Source organism: Onychomys torridus, chromosome 1 (assembly GCF_903995425.1).
Source record: "Onychomys torridus chromosome 1, mOncTor1.1, whole genome shotgun sequence".
In the NCBI taxonomy this organism is placed as follows: domain Eukaryota; kingdom Metazoa; phylum Chordata; class Mammalia; order Rodentia; family Cricetidae; genus Onychomys; species Onychomys torridus.
The window spans coordinates 155,251,787-155,271,093 of NC_050443.1; the positions used below are offsets into that span (position 1 = coordinate 155,251,787).

Genomic DNA, 19,307 nt, shown 5'->3' on the forward strand with positions numbered 1-19,307 from the left:
CCATCAGTGACAAAGACCTAATGGAAAGCTGCTCTAGAGCAGCATTCTAAGTCAGGGTTGGTAGCAGATTTCCCTCAGTTACTGACAGCAGACAAACATGTACTTGATACTCACCTAGACCTGCCTACTGATGAGAAGGAGGAGGAGGGTCAAGGTGGTAATAGTCAGAGAACTATCCCAGGGAGTTCTGGTCTGCAGAACTCCTCAAGATTTGGAATGCTTATACAAGGACACTTTAACATGCAATAAAATAAAACACACCAACACTTGAACTAATCTTTCTTTTCCAGGCTTATCCTGAATATTTAATTACTTACCAGATTGTAAGGCCTGAAGGTATGGTTGACGGCTGAAACCAGTTCCACCAAACCTAACGTCTCGAAGCAGCTGGTGGCCTCTTAAGTTTCACTTCTTGGCTGGAAAAAAAATTCATCCTGACTACAGGCCTGTGGCAAAAGTGATAAAAATGTGAAAGAAAGCTTAACATTCTGACTTGATAAAGCTTTAATAATGTACAGTGTTTCTAAGTATTTCCTGTTTTTCAGCACTTTAACAGATGCCATTCCAGGTTCAACTGGGTTTTATCTGTACTAAATTATAAACAGTTAACTTGAATCTTTTATACGTTGTGTATCGATTCTAACGAAAATGGTAATGCCCTCAACAGAACTCACTTTACTAATCAGTACTGTGTTCTTTAAAACACAGCATTTACACTGAATACAATTTCATTTGTAAAATGTAAATAAGAGCTTTTGTACTAGCCCGATATTTATTTACATTGCTTTGTACTATAAACTGTTCTAGAGCTTCCGCGGTTTGCAGAGTATTTTCATATGTGTTACTCATCTGTGTTTCATCTGTCCTGGCCTGAGTGATTGCTACATTTGATTCCAGAGGCTGCTCAGCTGCTGGTGGAGACCTAGTGGGGAAACACTGATTTGTCAAGTTTAATTTGCTGATGGAAGCATCTCTCTCTCATAAGAAGTATTTTCTCATTTAAGAATTTTATGAATTCTCTGGGAATTTAATTTGTGATGCCTTTGTATCTGCAAGGCACACATTCCAGAGAGCTCTGGTGTGAGGTGGTGGGATGGTAACTAAAGAAGCTTCTTCGATGGCCTCAAACTCTGGTTCATGCTTCAGAGAGCTCTCTGATGTTCTGGGCATCAGAGCAAGCGCCCCCAAATTTTCAAGAGGCTCATACCCTGGCTTCTCACTGCTTAGTGTTCTGGTCATGGCATGTGAGTAGAAGTTAAGCTCCAGACTTGGGAAAGGCAAGCCTGGACAATTTCTCAGCCCTAGTTATCTTCAGTCAAAAAAGGAGTAGCAGGTGGGAGTGGGGACTTCTTGTTTTAGGTTTTTCTTGATCTCACGGTTATAGTTATAGCTAAGTCTGTTTCTCATGAGGAAACACAATCTAGAACCATAAGCGTGTGGGTATCCTCTGGACTGGGCAGGCCCAGTGCATCCTGCTCCTGTCCAGGCGTTCTGCCCAGTTGGAACAGCGCTGCCACAGGCTTCTGTTCAGTGTGGCGGCTGTGGAAGAAACTGCTTTCAATGAAAGGCCACTCCAGACTGTTCTCTGCTGTAAGCCTGTGCTCTTGTCTTACACAGAGGCCTACCTTCCTGCAGTGCACTCAGAAATCAAGGAGAGACTTTTACCCACCTTAGTCTTTGTAAATGAGGACATCATCCTCGCTCTCTGTAACACCTTATCTTGGTTTTGCATTTATTTGTCTCTTAATTAACTGGTCCTTTAGAGAAACTTGTACATATAGTTGCTCGAAAGTCAAATTTATTGTCCTATGAGTTAAGAGAAATGTATTTCTGGAGTTGTTCCTATGATGTAAATTGTGGTCAAGATTTAAGAGGTCAAATCCTGACCTGGAAATGCTTTTATACAGCGCTCTATTAATTATAACTGTGATCTTAAAATCATTTCTTAGAACATAAAAGGAATATGCCAAATTTTGTAAAATTTTCAGGTTGTGTAAGCTTCTGAGTTTTATAGTTAAAAGATAATGAAATGAATTAATGGGGTTTATATTTACATACTTCTCAAAGTTTGGCCTGTGTTACTCTATGCGTGGATCTGGAATTGTTTCTCCTGTAAAATCATGGTCTAGTTCTGAGCTGTGATACCTCCTCTAACCCATGGCTTACTTGTGTTGTTTTCCACTGTGGTTAATACACTAGCATGGCAGTGTTTATTGGGAGCTGGGAGTTTGGGATGTGGCTTAGTGCTTTGCATGAAATATCTTACGTTATAATGATGGAATTGCTTTTTCTTTTGCCTTGTGGCTTTTTTTTTTTTTTTAAGTGAAATTTAATTTTTGTGTGTGGTGCTCTTCTGCCCATCTGAGAGTCTGTCTTGTATCACATTCCATGCCCTCACTTAATTCTGAATAAACTGTTGACTTGTTTTCTGGGTAGCATGGTAATTACTGGAGTAGTATAAATGTGTTGAGTGGTCCTTGAGAAATTTATGGAGATTACAGTAAATCATAATTGCAGGAAAACAGTGTAGTTTTAAGTCTGATAGTGTCGGTTCGGCATAAATGTAAAATGTTCCATGTTGTGGCCATACTTATTCAGAGGCTTTATGATAAAAGTAAGATGTGTTTGGACATTTATACCATCCAATATGATGTTGGTCGTCCTAAAAATTCATTTATGAGAAGCAGTCTGCTTAACTTAATTATAAAGAGAATATATTTTTGTTTTCTATGTCATAAAAACATTCTTGATACATTTCCAAGCTAGTCATATTTTTTTTCTCTAAAAGGAAAAAAAAGTAGTATATTTTATATTTCCATATGCTAATGATCTGTATGTAATCAGTCCTCAGCGTTCCCTAAAAAGAGAGTGACGGTACAAGTGTCCTAAGTCTCACTTTGGAGTCTATTATTAAGCTGCTTTATCTTCCTGCTTCGTTTAAGATGTTGAAGTGTTTGCTTGCTGTTTCCTGAGTGCATGCCCACGTATGATGTGATCCAATTGTTCGCAGGTTGAGGCAAGAAAACATGCAAATAAATTTCCCAAAGCTCTTAACAGTGAGTTCTCTTGACTGTGCCTTTACCTCCTGTCCTGTCCAGTTAGAAGACTACAGTGACAGAATTGTGCGGGGAGCCCTGGTCACCAGAACTTTTAGACCGAGATACTGCCTTTCACTGTCTCCTAAGTCCTCATATACACCCTGTGTTTCTTGGCTTACTGGGTTGTGGCCTGAAGTAGTTGTTACTATTACGTGTCTTCTCCACTTAGGCACTTGCAGTGGTGACTCCCATAACAGACAGCCGGGAGTCCCCAGAATGGTGTGCTCTGCTAGTGGGCTTAGTCCTCTGACACTCTTTGTTCCACCCAGTGGAAGAGGAAAAAAATGAGCATGTCACTCGCTGGTAGAGCACTTACCAAGCAATAAGCAAGCCCATCCAACACTATAAAAAAATTAATACAAATTTTTAATTTTCTTTTATAAAGTTATTGATCTGCAAGAGACTAGAAATGGTTGTGATTTGAGTCACATATGGTGGCACATACCTCTAAGACCAGCACTCAGGAGGCAGGGACAAGCGGAATGGTATGCTGGCACACCATTCTGTGTAGACTGCTCTATGGTATGCTGGCTCGCCATTCTGTGTAGACTGCTCTATGGTATGCAGGCACGCCGTTCTGTGTAGACTGCTCTATGGTATGCTGGCACACCATTCTGGGGACTCCCTGCTGTCTGTTATGGGAGTCACAACTGCAAGTGCCTAAGTGGAGAAGACACGTAATAGTAACAACTACTTTAGGCCACAACCCAGAACCTAGTTTTAGGCCATCCTAGTCTGCAAAGTGAATTCCTGGACAGCCATGGCTGTTACACAGAGAAACCTTGGGGGTGGGGGCTGAGGGTAATTTGAGAAGTTTAAGAACCAGTGTGTAGAACCAGGTGGTGGTGGTGCACACCTTTAACCCCAGCACTAGAGAAGCAGAGGCAGGTGGATCTGAGTTCAAGTCCAGCCTCATCTACAGAGTGAGTACCAGGGCTACGTAGACACCCTGTCTTGAATGAATGAGTGAATGAATGAAAAGAAAACCAGTGTCTGGGTGAGCAAATAACAGCTGATCCTGGGATCCACTTGGTGGAAGGGAAAAACTGAGTTGCCATCCTTTGTGTATATGTGCACATATTCACACATTCCCATTACATGTTCACACAAAATAAAATATAATTATTTTATTTGTTTAGGTTTTTTTTTAAACAAGCCTTCTTACCCCAGGGTGCTCTCAAACTCAGTTTAATTCTGTCCCACCCTCCTTGGTACTAGGATTACAGGCCTATGCTAAACAGGTGGTATACAGGCATATATGTAGGCAATATACCCATACACATAAAAATAATAAAACAATGAGAAACTAAAAGGCAACGCAGAAAAAGTAGAAGTCTACCACTTGAACCCTTCATTGCCCCAGAACAGAAAAGGGAAGACAGCCACAAACTCAAGAGTATGGCACTCCAGTTCTTATGGTGGTCATTGGCATCCTAACCTTACAAGGAACCCAAGGTTCTTGTTACTGACAGGGTTTAAACCCGGTGTGGAGGGATTAGTCTGAATGACTAGCTTTGCACAAGAGATCCATTGATACTGCTCACCATGTATTGTAACCAGGAGTTATATGGATCAGGCAGAGCTCCTCCTGGGAACTGATCTGCTTTGGGAATCAGGAAAGTAGGGAGACAATCCTGTTTCATACACTCTCTGATCACACAGTAGTGTGTTACTCCATTCCACATTACTGCACACCACCAGCTTTGTAAGTGGGCGCTGAGGGTTTGAACTCGGGTCCTCATGTTTGTGCAGCAAGCATCCTGAGCCATCTCCCCAGCCCACTCCTAAAGTCTGAGCACTGTTATGTAGAGGGAGCAACAGCTAGGAAAGACACTGCAATAACAGCATAGCAAGCCTACAAGTAGTAATAGAAGTAAGCCGACGTTTTCTAAGCAGTTGACTGCCAAAAACACCATCAAGAGGCAAAGAAGACGACTCGGGGGTACTCGGCTCTAAAGTAGGGCAGCTGTGTCACACACACACACACACACACACACACACACACACACACACCTCAGGGATCATCACAGAAAAGGGGGCCAAAAGGTTCTAAAGAGCTTGAAGTATGTCTGCAACAAAACGATTTGCTGGATGTGACAGGGCAGTTGCACATACATCTGACTCGCCAAGAGATCTAAGTGGAAGAGGAGCTTATGATGTCCTCCCCTTACCTGGGGAACTATTTGGCTGCTGAAAAAGAGGAAGTAGCCATTTTCAGGAATACAGATCAAGCTCCAGTAGATGGCCCCACACCTATGAACATCTGCTCAAACACTAAAGACTCTGGGTGTTGGTTTACGACACTGAGAAGAAAGAGTGGGAAGGGGGGGGTCACTGGAGGAGGAGGAATAGTGGAATGGACTGCGACCAATCGTATGAGTATTAATTTTTAAAATACCTATCATAGCCTCAAATTCACCACCAGTTCTATCAATACTTTATGTCACCCATCTCCTTATACACTGGGCCAGTAGATCCCATGTTAAGAGATTAAATCCATCTTCAGATTAGGGCAGGAAAGCTCAAGAATTCAACTCAAAGCCCATGACTGGTAAGTGGAGTCCCTTCGGACACCCCTATTTCCAGAAACTCACCCCAAATGTGCTATGTCCCTGGCATCTGGGAGAAAGCCACTGATGTACCCCACTGAGATGGAGGATGGGTAGCTATCTGTGGTTCTTGCAGTCTCAGCTCATGCTGAGGCTCTAAAGGAACCCCCATTTCCTCATCCTAGCCAATTCACAGACTTACCAGAAACTTACCTTCCAAGAAGGCCAACAGAAATCAGTACCTAGACCAGAACAGTGCATCAGATCCCTGGACCTAGAGTCAAGGATGCTTGTGAGCCACCATGTGGGTGCTGAGAATTGAACCTAGGGCCTCTAGAAGGTCGGTCAGCCAGTGCTAACTGCTGAGCCATCTCTCCAGGTACCCCCATCCACCCCGCCCTCACACGTATACACCTGTATTTTAAACCGACCTGGGTAGGGTCAGGTGGAATCAGGATGAAGCTGTAATGGAAAGGCTTATAGCGTTTCCTAGTGACAGTTTCAGCACACGTATTTGTTCACGGTGTTCTCTCTGTTGATGAAGAAGGAGAATGTTTCTATTCTAACCACTGAACAAAAGACTGAATCTGGGTAGAAGTGACCATGCTGCAGGTTAATGGATTTTCATATAAAAAGACTAGCAGGTTCCAATGGAAGTGAATATAGTCTATTTGTTATTTATAGACAGGGATTAAAAAACTAATCCAATGGGAGTTTGTGCTGTCCATTGAGAGTAAGATGGACCCTTGTACGTGCGAAGAATTGTGAATGAGCAAGGATCCATGGCTCACTGGACAGGAAGGGCGAAGGGGAGACCACCCGTCTGGATAATCAGACATTCACATTTCCCACTGTTTTGCTCCATTGTATCCAAATGTGAGAAGCTGCTCTCCAGTCCTCCTGTACAAAGCTCTTTATTAGACTTAACTGAGGCATGATCCCAGCTGCTGCACTCCAACTGCCAGCTACTGAAGGGGTTTGGCTTGATGGTGTCTGGCAGCTTTGCCCCCAAGGAGATTTATGATCTGTGAAAGATAGTCAAATTAACACCCTGGGCATTCCTGATAGGATTAGAGGCCTGCATTTGCATGCTGCTCTGACATACTACATGATCTTTTCCCAGTCTTGCTGGGTGAGGTTTGGGGAGGTAATTAGAAGGAGCTGGCCACACAGCCCTCTCCCAGCTGGCTGGCAAAGGGTCACTATGCATTTCCAGATGGACTATTTGGGATTTAACACTTTGCATTGCCACACCGTTTGTGGAGGATTGAGGACAGCCTCAGGTTTCAGTTCTCACCTTGTTAGAGACAGGGTCTCTGCTGTTTCTCTGCTGCATAAACCAGACTAGCTAGCCCTTCAGCTTCCACTCATTCTATTGTCTTCGACTCACACTGTGCCTCCAGCTTTTATATAGGTTCTAGAAATTCAAACTCAGATCCTCATGTGTATGTGGAGGATGCTTTCATCCATTAAACCATCTCCGCAGCCTGCTACCATCTTTTTGCCTTATGAGGCAGGACCACTAATGGAAGGATCCTATCAGCATACTTGAGCCCCATGAAATAAAAGTAACACTCCAGGGTACAGCAAGCAATGACTGTCCTGGCAGAAGAATGTCTGTGTGTATGTGTGTGTGTATACATATCCAGAATTTCATGTACCCTCCAAGAGAGAAAATGGAACCCAATGTGTTTTTTCAAATGATAAAATGCCTTCTAGATTCTCCCAGGCTCTGTCTACAGGGTGGAACCATCCTCTGCAAACACAAGCCCCAATCACTTAGTTGCATATCATTGTATTACTACTACTGGGTATTTTTTAAGTATGTACTTGCTTTTTATTTCAGGGTTAGATTGTTTCTGGTATGAAATCTGTTTCGGTATACTTGAACTATGTACCTAATCAGGATTCAGAAGTGAATTTAATTTTTCGGATTTAATTGAAGACTGTGGCTCAGGAATGAATCACTTTTATCATCTTATCCAATAGGAAGTTGCCTGATACCTGCTGTAGAAAGGAGTTCTCAAGGCTGGCTGCCATTAGAATCAGTACCTCTAATCCCTCCCCTAGGGGTCAGGAGAGCTGAGGCAGGAAGACTATGCTGTCTTCAGAGCCTGAGCTGCAGTATGAGGCCCTCCCTTCCTCCCCAGCGCGCGCACACACACACACACACACACACACACACACACACACACACACTGGAGGATTTAAAGAACACTTAATCTGATTATCTGTTAAGTATGAACTTGGAAATTCTAGTTAGCATCCAAACGCAAGTTTCTCACAAGCAATAAATTGTGAAGCTACCTCCCAACAAGGCTGCTTGCTCCATGTAGACAATAAGGAGACATGTCAGTCTTGTTCATGACTCTTCCCAACATCTGGCCTGTGCCGGGGACGACCTTCATATATAATAAGCACAATAATGCCATTGGATGGCGGTCTAGTTAGACTACTGAGTATGGGGGAACTGAGGACTCTTGGCACTACTCTGCATCAGCTTTGGAAGTAAAGGAGGCAGATGAACACTTGGTGAGCAGTCAAGATCTTAACAAGGTTGGGGCAGTCTTGGCTGGCTTTGAGACGGATTTCTTAGGAAGGCAGTTCCTCATCTCTTCAAGGGCTCTGGGGTACTTACATGTATACAGCTGTATGTAAACTCATAGCTACATCTAGCTCAATGTACTTCACCAAGTACCACTGTTGTGGAACATTCCTTTACACTGTGTGACATGTACCACTGTGATTGCTTTAATAAAGAGCTGAATGGCCAATAACTAGACAGGAAGAGGTTAGGCGGGACTTCTGGGAAGAAAGGAGGAGTCATCAGCCAGACACAGAATAATCAGGATAGGCATAATGGAGATGAGGTTACGAACAGGTGGAAGAACATAGATTTTAAAATATGGGTTAATTTAAGTTATAAGAGCTAGTTAGAAACAAGCCTAAGCTAAGGCTGATCTTTCATAATTAATAAGTCTCCATGTCATTTTTTGTGAGCTGGTGGCCCAAAAAGAAAAGTCTGTCTGCGTACCACTGATTGCCTTTGATGATATGTCTGTTGGCAGTCAGTTTCTTTTCTTCTAATTTTTATTTTATTTTATTGTTTTTATTATTTATTTTTTTAGTGCACAGACCTATGGAATGACCGTGCAGGAAAAAAGAGAAGGAATAGGTAGAACCCACTTTTATAGCACCCCCACATGCGCATATGGCTTTACATAGCTATGCCATGCATGCACATAGTATGTGATCATACAGCGCACAGATTATATAGGATGCAAGGCACAGCACATATCAGACAGGTATTTTTGGATCCCCAGTAGTAGTTTTCTCTACTGGGCAATAAGCCAGATCAAGCTGAATTAAAAGTCTAGGCTTAATGAGCTGAGCACTCTCAGTGACTCTCAAGCCCCCCAGAAGTGAGGTGTGGGAGGGAGGAGGAGACATCACATGGCAGGTCTAGGGACCAGAGCTTAAATACCCTGTGGGTACGCTATGGAGCAGCTCCAGGGGAGGAGCCACCACTTGGTGGTGGGCTTTCTCAAAAGGGCAGGGTTTGGAATGGGGGGAGGGGAGTGAGGCCGAATCAGCTTCTAACTGAACATCCCGATCTTCTTGGATATATGGGCGCCAGTTCAAGTCTGGCTACTTCCTGTTGGCATGGGATGACATGGGCACGGGGAGTCGGGAGTCAGTGGGCTCATGCTTGGTGGGAGGTGTGGGTGAAGAAGCATTTGGTTAACTGCCATCCTGGAGACCTCAGGAATCTGTTTCTTGAGGAAGTGGCGAAGGCAAGTTGCATTTATCCTAAATAAGTGCCCCCTTGAGCCTGGAGAGGTGGTCCCAGCACTAAGTCCCAGGAGCTTGGGGGATGGCATGCCAAACCAAGGGATGATGTGTTCCAGGAGTACCTGAACCATCACATCTGCTGTTTCTCTGGAAATGAGGAATACCTCTGTGCATCCTGCAAAGGTGTCAATAAGAGTTAAGAGGTAACAGAGCTTTTTATGAGTGGGCTTGTGAGTGAAGTCAACCTGCTAGTACTCACTCGGTTGGTGTTCTTGGAGCCGGTGCAGAGGCTGGCACATCTGGAGAGCCCCCTGCAGGTTGGCCTTGGAAGGAGGAGTGGACCTGTAAAATATGGGCTTGAAGATGGGTGGGGCCAAAGAGGGGCTCTAGAGACTGATATTCGTTTCCACCAGGCCAGATAGATTCCTGGATAGAGTAGCAGCATTGTTTCCCCAGGAACATGCAGGTGTCTATAAAACAGCTGGAATAGATTTACACCTTGGTGTCATGACAAAGGTTATGGCTTTGGGTTAAAAGGCATAATAAACATTTTTCCTCGGGCCTGGTTTTAGTCTATACTTAGTCTGAACAAAAGAGGTTGAGCAAGCAAAGGAGGAGGAGGAGGGAAGGAGGCTGAGGAGCCAGAGAGGAACGGAGTTGAACACACCTGCAGGCTTCCATCCCCTCTTTAATGCTGACCTGTCTCAGAGGGGGAGGAGTTGGCATTTCAGCGGAGTTTTGCCATATGTGGCTGGAGACAATACAGTAATGCTGAGAAAGCCTCTATGCAGTCCTAAAAGCTGGGACCAGTGAAGTGCACGGAAATCTAAGAACTTCTGAAAGCTGTTTGTAATCAGTGCTCTATCAGTTTATCAGAACTGCATTTATCAGTGTTAAAACTCTGAACCTCCAAAGTTCCAGTGTAGTAATAGCATAGAAAGGGGGCAGAGTCTGGAACATTTTTACAATACTTACTCCACATTTGCATAATGTTAACCCAATCAAAAGAAGAGTCAAGCTTTGGGGGTGTTGGAACTAGCACATAGTACATGCCAAGCAAGTACTCTACCGTCAAGCTACAACCCCCCCGCTCTGAAGAGGAATTTTTTAAACCTATTCCACTGTGGCTCGGTTATTGTCACTTCTCAATTTTTCTCTCATCTGGACAGAAAGCATCCTAGCTAAACACTGAGATTCTCATCCAATCACAGGCCAAGGGTTGAAAGAACTTCTTCAGGTCACATCTGTTTCTAAGATGCGATTGGGGGTCAGCTAATTATATGCTTTGCTCTCTCTGGACCATGACACAGGAAGAAGAAAGATGTTTCAGAAAGGTCAGAAATGGAGCCTCACACCTGCTCTGTGATAACTGGCTAAGTCCTCATCCAGTACTGATACCTGTCCTAGTAGGCACTTGCAAATCTTCTGTATCAGTGTGTGTGTGTGTGTGTGTGTGTGTGTGTGTGTGTGTGTGTGTGTGCATGTTCATGTGAGTATGTGTATGTATGTATGCATGTGTATGGAAGCCAGAAGTGTCTTCCTCTATCTCTCTCCACCTTTTTTTTTTTTTTTTTAAAGACAAATTCTCTTCACTGAATCTGGATCCTATAGATCTGCTAGATTAGCTGGCCAGGAAACTTTAGGAACCACCTGTCTCCACCAGACAGCACTGACGTTGTAAACCCAAGCTGCCCTGTCCAGTTTTCAGTTTTCAGAGCTTTTATGCCCTTTTTATGGGTTCTAGTGGTCCAAACTAAGTCCTGGTGCTTGTATAGCAAACACTTTACAGGTGTCTTCCCAGGTTTTTTTCTTTGCCTTAGTTACTGCCCGCACGCTGCTCCTTTTTTTTTTTTTTTTTTTTTTTTTGAGACAAGGTTCAGTCCGTAGCTCTGGCTGACTTGAAGCTTAACCATTGAGCTATCTCTCCAGCCCCAATTTACATGCTTTTGTAAGGAACTTCATAGAGATGTAATTTCTCTCTCACCAGATTCACACACCCAAGACGTTGACTCTTTTATGCTTCTCTGCCTGGGGCACCTCCAGCACCTGGAATTCATGCTTTGGTAATATTGGCCCTTTTATTATGCACTTTTCCTCGGGTCGTACTGAGGGCACGACCATGTCCCTAGTCACCCATGTCCCGAAAGTCATCACAGACTCACTAAGTGCTACTAATCGAAGTGACCGATTTATCTTGCGTGGGACGTTTCATTCTGTTCCTGCGTGCATGCTAATTTATCTTCTCTAGCTAAGTAAATGGACTTAAGCGCACTTTCTCTGTTGTGATCAGATGCTAAAATGTGGTCAGTCTGTGGCCTCCTGATGGGTCAACTCCACAGCACTAAGGAGGACACAAAGGGGGAAGAAGCATTTACATTATTTTGTTTTAGAAAATATCTTGGGGAATGTTGCCAGCTCAGTTTATCAATAGAAGACCCCAGAGTGGATTTGTCACAGAGCAGCCTCAGTGATTCGGCCTTGGTTCTGGATTGTTATTTTCATTTAGGTTGCACAGTTTAAAACCTGATTTTCTCACGTACATTTATATTTTATATTTTGCAAAATATGCTTTGTAAAAATAAAACGGCGAGTCCTCCCCCGTCCCCCCTCCCAATTAACATGGACTTGAGAGAAAGACGTGTGACAATCTTTTGCAGCTGTGCCACGCTTTATTTCCAAAATGCAGACAAAGAAACCTTCGCAAACACCAGCGAGTTACACTATAGAAGCGGTCAGAATGCAAGACGGGGCGAACCGGCCTAAAGTGCCTGGGTAACTGTCCCCGATCCTGGCCCCACACGTTTCTAATTGCAGCGACGCCCGCGGACTTCTTAATGTCCGGGCTTTGTAAGCCCACGGGGTCGCCTGAATGGCGGCGAAGGTAACGTGACCGCGCAGCGCCGGGGCGGCCAGGGAGGGGCGCGGGCTCGGCCAGTGGGAGGGTAGGACGAGGAGAGGCGAAATCACCCCACCGGCATCAGACCACCCGCCCCTTTGAACGACGGAATGTGGGCGGGCAGAGGCCCCGCGCCGGCGGTTAACCCAGTGCGCGCCGGGGAGGGGTAGGGGTGGAGGGTTAATACTCCCCAGACCACCTAGCGTGCACGGGGAGCCGGGAGGGGGGCACTTGGCACGTTCACCTTCCCTGGCTCGTGCTTAGGGCTCTGTTGGTAATATCTGTTTCCAGAACCTCACTTTTTGATGACCTTAATTCCATTCCTAGAACCACGAATTCTCACCTCAATTCAAAGAATTTAGGAAACCCTTTCAGGAAGCCGTGGAGCTGGGCTCTTCTCGCTGGAAAATATGGCCCAACCAGGTGCCTCAAACTGCTGTTTGGTGGTCCACGCTTGAGATCCCAACACTTGAGAGGCGGAGTCAGGAGGATTGTGATGCTAGCAAGATCACTGGGAACGGTTCCCATCCAGAAGCCTTGGAGAGACAAAGTCGCTCAGAAAATGAAAAACAGATTGCCCCGAGGGTAACCTACCGATGTGTGCTAAAGGGTGGTCAGTCTATGGGCTCCCGCTGTGTAAGCCCTGCAGCATTAAGAGTGGTTTGGTTGAAGTGCCCGCGCTCCTCTGTCTGGAGGAATTATTGAATGACTCTGAACCCGATTCCTCACCCATGAAATCCATCTCTAACCAGGCATGGTGGCACACGCCTGTAATCGCAGCCCCCAGAAGTGGATGGAGGTAGGAGAAATAGAGTTAAAAGCCGATCCCCAGCTCCACAATGAGTTTGATGCCATCCTGGACCGCATGACACTTTGTCATATATATGTCATAAGTCACCTATGTATGTATGATGTGCAAGAAAAGGATTTGTAACCTGGAAAGCAAACAGATGATTGACTCTGTGAGTTTTCTACTAATAAAGGTTTTCAGAAAAGTACGTGGGGCAGTCGGGCAGGAGCAAGGATTCGGAGAGAGTCCCGTTTTGTGTAAGTTGTAGAACACAGCAGGGACCCTCGGGGATTTCCTTCCCAGGAACGTGTGGAATCTTCTTAACAACCCTCTTTATGTTAAACACGGGTGGTTTCCAGTCTATCTAAGCCTCTACAGTGGTTAACTCACTTCTGCGGAGAGTGCAGTACCAAGTAGAAACAGGGAACAAGGTTGGGCATCCCTGAATCCCAGGAGGGTATGCTGGCCTCCTAAGAGGAGAGGCGCCGCCTGCCCGGGAAGGCCGGATGGACAGACCTCTACCTGAGCTTGCTCTGGAGAAAGCCCATTCCTCACAAAACTGGAACCATATTTGTTAGCCAAGATACAGAATCGACATCCTAGGTGCTCGTAAAGAAAATATAAGATAAACACACTGTAACTTTATTCAGCAATTAAAAAATAAAGGCACAGACAAATGGACAGAAGCAGAGGGTAGTGTGGGAGTGAAGGAAACACTACCTGTTTTCATTCACATGCAAAAGCTGAAAGTTGATGCAATAGAGATGTAAACAGCAGAGCCTGCTCTGTATAGTGAGTTCCGGGCCAGCCAGAGCTATGTAGTCAGTAGGAAAGCCTGAGAAGGGTGTGGGGGATGGGCAGGAGGCAAGCCCCGTGGTAACGGAAATAGAAGTGTGGCTAGGTATAAGGACTAACTTCCAACATTTCCCCGCACAGCAGGCTAACTACTGTTGATAACAACACTATATATTTAAACACAGATCATGAAGAGGATTATGAATATTCCCAACACAAAGAAGTTCTGAGGAAGTATATATTCCAATAACAATAATTTCATCATTATACATTACATACATGTTAAAAAATGTACTCCATAAACGTGTACAGTTACCGAGCATCAATTAAAAAATAAAAATATGTTTTAAGAGAGATTTATTCGGCTGGGCGGTGGTGGCACACACCTTTAGTTCCAGCACTTGGGAAGCAGAGCCAGGCAGATCTCTGTGAGTCAAGGCCAGCCTGGGCTACAGAACGAGATCTAGAACAGGTACCAAAACTACACTGAGAAACCCTGTCTCAAAAAAGCAAAACAAACAAAAAGATTTATTCATTTCATTTTTTGTATGTTTTGCCTGCATGCATGTATGTGACCACTTTTACCTTCTCAGCCATCTTGCATACCTGTATGTTGTGGATCTTCACAGGGCTTTCCAGCAGCATTAAGACTAAAACAAGCCTTTAATCCCAGCACTTGTGAGTTCAAGGCCAGCCTGGGTCTACAAAGCAAGTTCCAGGACAGCCCCAGGACTGTTATACAGAGAAATTCTGTCTTGAAAAACAAAACAAAAAGACTAAGAGGTTGGTTGCATATCCATGTACTGACCTTGGTTACATTAACCAGAGCAGTGGTTCTTAACCTGTGGTCTCCACCCCCTTGGGTATCGAATATCAGAGATCTTGCATATCAGATATTTACATTAAGATTCAAAACTGTAGCAAAATTACAGTTCCGAAGTAGCAAAAATAACTTTATGGTTAGAGGTCACCACCACATGAGGAACTGTATTAAAGGGTCGCAGTGTTTGAAGGTTGAGGACCACTGAGCTAAAGGATTAAAGAGAATACTATCCTAAACATCCTCTTCCCTCCAGATACTATGGCTGCTGGCCATTTTTCAGGATGCTCCAGTCCCCCATCTTGTTTTGTTTCCACTCTTGCCCATGTTTTTAATTGAGAGCATTCAGAGCTTTGAGTGGTCACAGGAAGGGATTAAATTGGAGGAGAGGAGAGGAAATAGGTACCTCTTCATTCTGTTTGCCATTTCACCCTGTGGCATTGCCTAGGAACACTTCTATGGCACATGGCCAAGCACTAATTTTGACATCTCACCCTTCTGGGGCCTCACACGAACAGTTTTCCCTTCACCTCCCTCCCACGTCTTCCAATCGATAAGCAAGGGCCCTATCCCTGTTTTGACTTAAGAGAAGAAACATCCTCATTGTACTCATTGTACCCGGGAACAAAAGAACATATGGATCAAAGCTTTGCGGTCTTCAGTCCCACCACCATCACATGACCACCCAGCTCAAAGGCAGCTACTGTCAACTGAAGCACTGGTCCGAGCTGGAGCTTCTGGTCTCTTTAAAGGAGTCCCTGTGGTTACCTAGAAACAACACCCCCACCACATCCTCGAATTGTTTGAGGCTGTGTTGGCGGTGTTCCCTGTGTGAGACTGTATTTAGCCACTTGAAGGTGCACGCCTTGGTGAAAGCATCTTTCTCTGCTCTTCGAAACACAGAGCCTTCCGTCCTTCCTGCTCTCATACTTCATTGTGCTTTCCTGCTGGAATCTAAGAATCAGCTTGCCTAACTAATCAGATCCGAAAATTTACTGGTGCTTAATTATAATCACATTTACATTAATCGAGGGAGACATTTTTTAAAATGTTAATGTATCTTATGTAATAATGATAATCTATGTTTTCATTTGAGTCTTTTTTTCTATCCCCAAAGTAGTTCTGTGTTTTTGACATGGCTTTCCTACACTTCCTGTTGAGTTCACTCTCCTTTTACCATGTGTTGCTAATAACAGCCATTTCTATTGTGTTTCTTAATTTCTTGCTGTCTCTATATGATGACCACCTTATTTATTTATTTTCTTTCTTTCTTTCCTTTTTTTCTCTCTCTTTTTCTTCCTTTCTTTCCCCCTCATAGTGCTGGAGATGAAATCCAGAATATTGTGCGTGCAAAGTGTTTGCTTTGCCTCTGAGTTACATCCTAAGCACCCATGGTTTTAATATGATTGAAGTAGGCTTCTTCTTTAAAAAAAAAAAAAAAAAAAAAGGAGAGGAGGAGTTTGGGATGCTTTTATAGCTGCTTTTTATATTTTGAAAAGGAGAGAATTTTGAATGTGATGAGCCAGAGGTCACAGGGGGGACAGAATTCAGAGTAAGTTCATCAAAGCCTCGCAGCTGTAAGCACTGGTCAAGAACTAAAGAAACCGTTCTTTGAAGTCCTAAGAAAGCTGTGGAGCTGGGAGGTCAGCTGTGGTCCCCTGGCTCTCAGGCCACTCTCCTTTCCTTTCAAGTCCTCCATGTTGAAGACTTCCCAAGCCAGCCCCCACCCCTATGCTTCTGCGTTAGGGATGTGAGTGCAGGCCGGCCCTCATCACCATGGCATTCACTTTACAACCATCCCTCTGCCCCCCACCCCTGCGCCCTTCTTCCCCCCACCCCTCCCCCCTTTTCTTTTCAGTTGCTAGTGCTGGAGAGTGAAGTCCAGTCTTTGCACATGTCAAATATACACTCCACCACTGAGCCACACATCAAACCTCACTTATTGATTTAAATATCTATCTATCTATCTATCTATCTATCTATCTATCTATCTATCATCGATTGCTGTTCTGAACTGAGATGGAGAGCTGCAGCTGATTATCTTGCATAATTACCTTTTCAGATGGAGATGCCCTTTTCGATGTGAGCATTGGTATACAAAAGAAATAGGCTTTAACAATATGCTGACTACGCACTTGCAGCGAGTCCAGTCGGGTGCAGTGCTCACTGAGTATCCCTTTTAAAATTCTCCACAGTCCCGTGGCGAAAGTACTATATGACCATCCCTACTTTACAAATGGGAAAACTGAGGCTCAGAGAGGGGAAGTGAATTGCCCAAAGTGACAACCTTCAAGACCCCAATCTGAAACCATGTCTATTGGCTTCTATTGCATACATTGCTACTTAGATTTTTTTCCTGGTTTTTTTTTTTTGTTTGTTTGTTTGTTTTGTTTTTTGGGGTTTTTTTTGTTTTTGTTTTTTTGTTTTGTTTTGTTTTGTTTTGTTTTTTTTCAAGACAGGGTTTCTCTGTGTAGCTTTGCACCTTTCCTGGGACTCACTTGGTAGCCCAGGCTGGCCTCGAACTCACAGAGATCCACCTGCCTCTGCCTCCCCAGTGCTGGGATTAAAGGCGTGCGCCACCACGGCCCGGCTTTTTCCTATATTTTAGGGTTTTGGGAGGGGGAAATGCCAAAAATCTTGTCTCGGCCATTCTGAAAGAGTCTTTTTAAAATTGCTTTGTATGGCAGCTATAGGAACTAGCTCCTTTAATTGTGCATGTGGTGACTGGGTAACTGGATGCCATGTTAGCTAGCTACATCTCACCACCAGCATCCTCAGAAGACACCATAGTTCCCCTCAGAGCATCCTTGGCTTGGCCCACTACAAGCGACTGTACCTGCAGAGAAGCTAGGATGAGCAGCAATGTCTGTGCTGTGACTCAACAAGGCATGGCTGAGGTTTTCTCGGGGCTGTAATTCTGAGACTATTCCTTCTCAATTTTTCTTCCTCCTTTCCCCAACCTTTTACTCTACCATCCTTAGGGTACTGCACATCTCCACAGGGTTAAGGCTCAGTTTCTAGAGCATCCTTGACTAAACTGAGGACATGGAAAGGCCAAGGCAATTAGCATCTTCTTGAAGCATAGTGAAGTTGAAATTGCACAAATCACTGGCAAAAGTGAGTCACTTGATCGCACCTGCGTGCAAGGAAGACTATAAATGTCCCTAACTTGAGGGTACTCATGCAGGAAAAATAGAGATCAGGCCAGTTGTGGTGGCACATGCTGGTAGGATTTGCTAAAGGAAGAGGAGGCAGGAGGATCATGAATTTGAGGCCAGCCTGGGCTACACATTTAGAAATAAATTTAAAAGAAAAAAGAAAAATGGAGATCAGATCTGGGTGAAAAACTGGCACTTTATCACAATGAACAATGGAGAAATTGGAGGTATATTTTCCTCTCCCTCCCCTCATCTCCACATCTTCCTATTTCCTTTCCCACCCACCTCATACAAACCTTATTCAAAGCAAAACAGGCCCTACCAAAGCCCAGAGGTTGATATCTTTTTCTTTTCTTCTTCTTCTTCTTCTTCTTCTTCTTCTTCTTCTTCTTCTTCTTCTTCTTCTTCTCCTCCTCCTCCTCCTCCTCCTCCTCCTCCTCCTCCTCCTCCTCTTTCTCCTCCTCCTTCTTCTTCAACAAGATCTCACTATGTGGCTCTGGCTGTCCTGGAACTCACTACATAGACCAGGTGGCCTCAGACTCACAGAGATCTGCCTCCCGAGTGCTGGGACTAAAGGTTTTCTTTTGCCCAACTATTCCAGAAGTTGCTTTCCAGTCCTGAGACTGCAGACTACACCGACTATCAGAAAGCCTGACAATATCTGGCTTCCCTTTTCTTCTGCCATTGTCTTTGCTTGCTAATAGATGCACTTAATATTGCCTATGTCCACATACTTCTCAGGCTCCAACCACACATTTTGTTATGTTTCAGGTTCGATTTCATATAGTTCAAAAAACTTATTATTTCCTTTAGGATCCACAGACTATTTTCGGAGTATGTGTTTACTTTTTAAATATTTGGAAATCTCTTTACTGTAGTTGATGCCTAGCTTAATTCTTTTCTCATCAGAGATTCTTGCATTAATTAAGCTGTTTCAAATGGGTTGCAATTTGTCTTGCTCTGAATATGATTTGTATTGGTGACTGACTGTACTAGGTTGATCGGAAAAGAATATGTGGTCTGTTTTTATTAGACAGCTCTCCGATTGTGTCAATCAAACCTGTTTTACAGTAGTGTTGTTCAGGACTTTTAAATCTTTTTTTTTCCCCCCAAGACAGGGTTTCCCTGTGCAGCTTTGCGCCTTTCCTGGAACTCAATCTGTAGACCAGGCTTGCCTCGAACTCACAGAGATCCACCTGCCTCTGCCTCCTGAGTGCTGGGATTAAAGGCGTGTGCCACCACTGCCCGGCGACTTTTATATCTTTACTGACTTTTTCCTGTCCTTTTTTGGGGGGAGTGGGGTGGGCACCATGCTTACAATTCTCCTTCCTCACCTCCAAATGCTAGGATTTACTGGCTTATGTTACCATGTCTGGCTTATCTTCTTATTTTTTCTTTTTAAAATGATT

The 19,307-nt window shown here is 44.2% G+C and overlaps 1 protein-coding gene across 3 annotated transcripts in view; it reads left to right on the forward strand.

The window, feature by feature from the left end:
- Tnks2 (tankyrase 2) overlaps positions 1–3,054 on the forward strand; it is a 69,645-nt gene extending 66,591 nt beyond the window's left edge. For all 3 annotated transcript variants that reach the window (XM_036167659.1, XM_036167649.1, XM_036167639.1), the window contains one exon: positions 291–3,054. In XM_036167659.1, the coding sequence (XP_036023552.1) occupies positions 291–353 (63 nt within the window). In that variant the 3' untranslated portion in view covers positions 354–3,054. The remainder of the gene's footprint in view (positions 1–290) is intronic.
- The last annotated feature ends 16,253 nt before the right edge of the window (positions 3,055–19,307 follow it).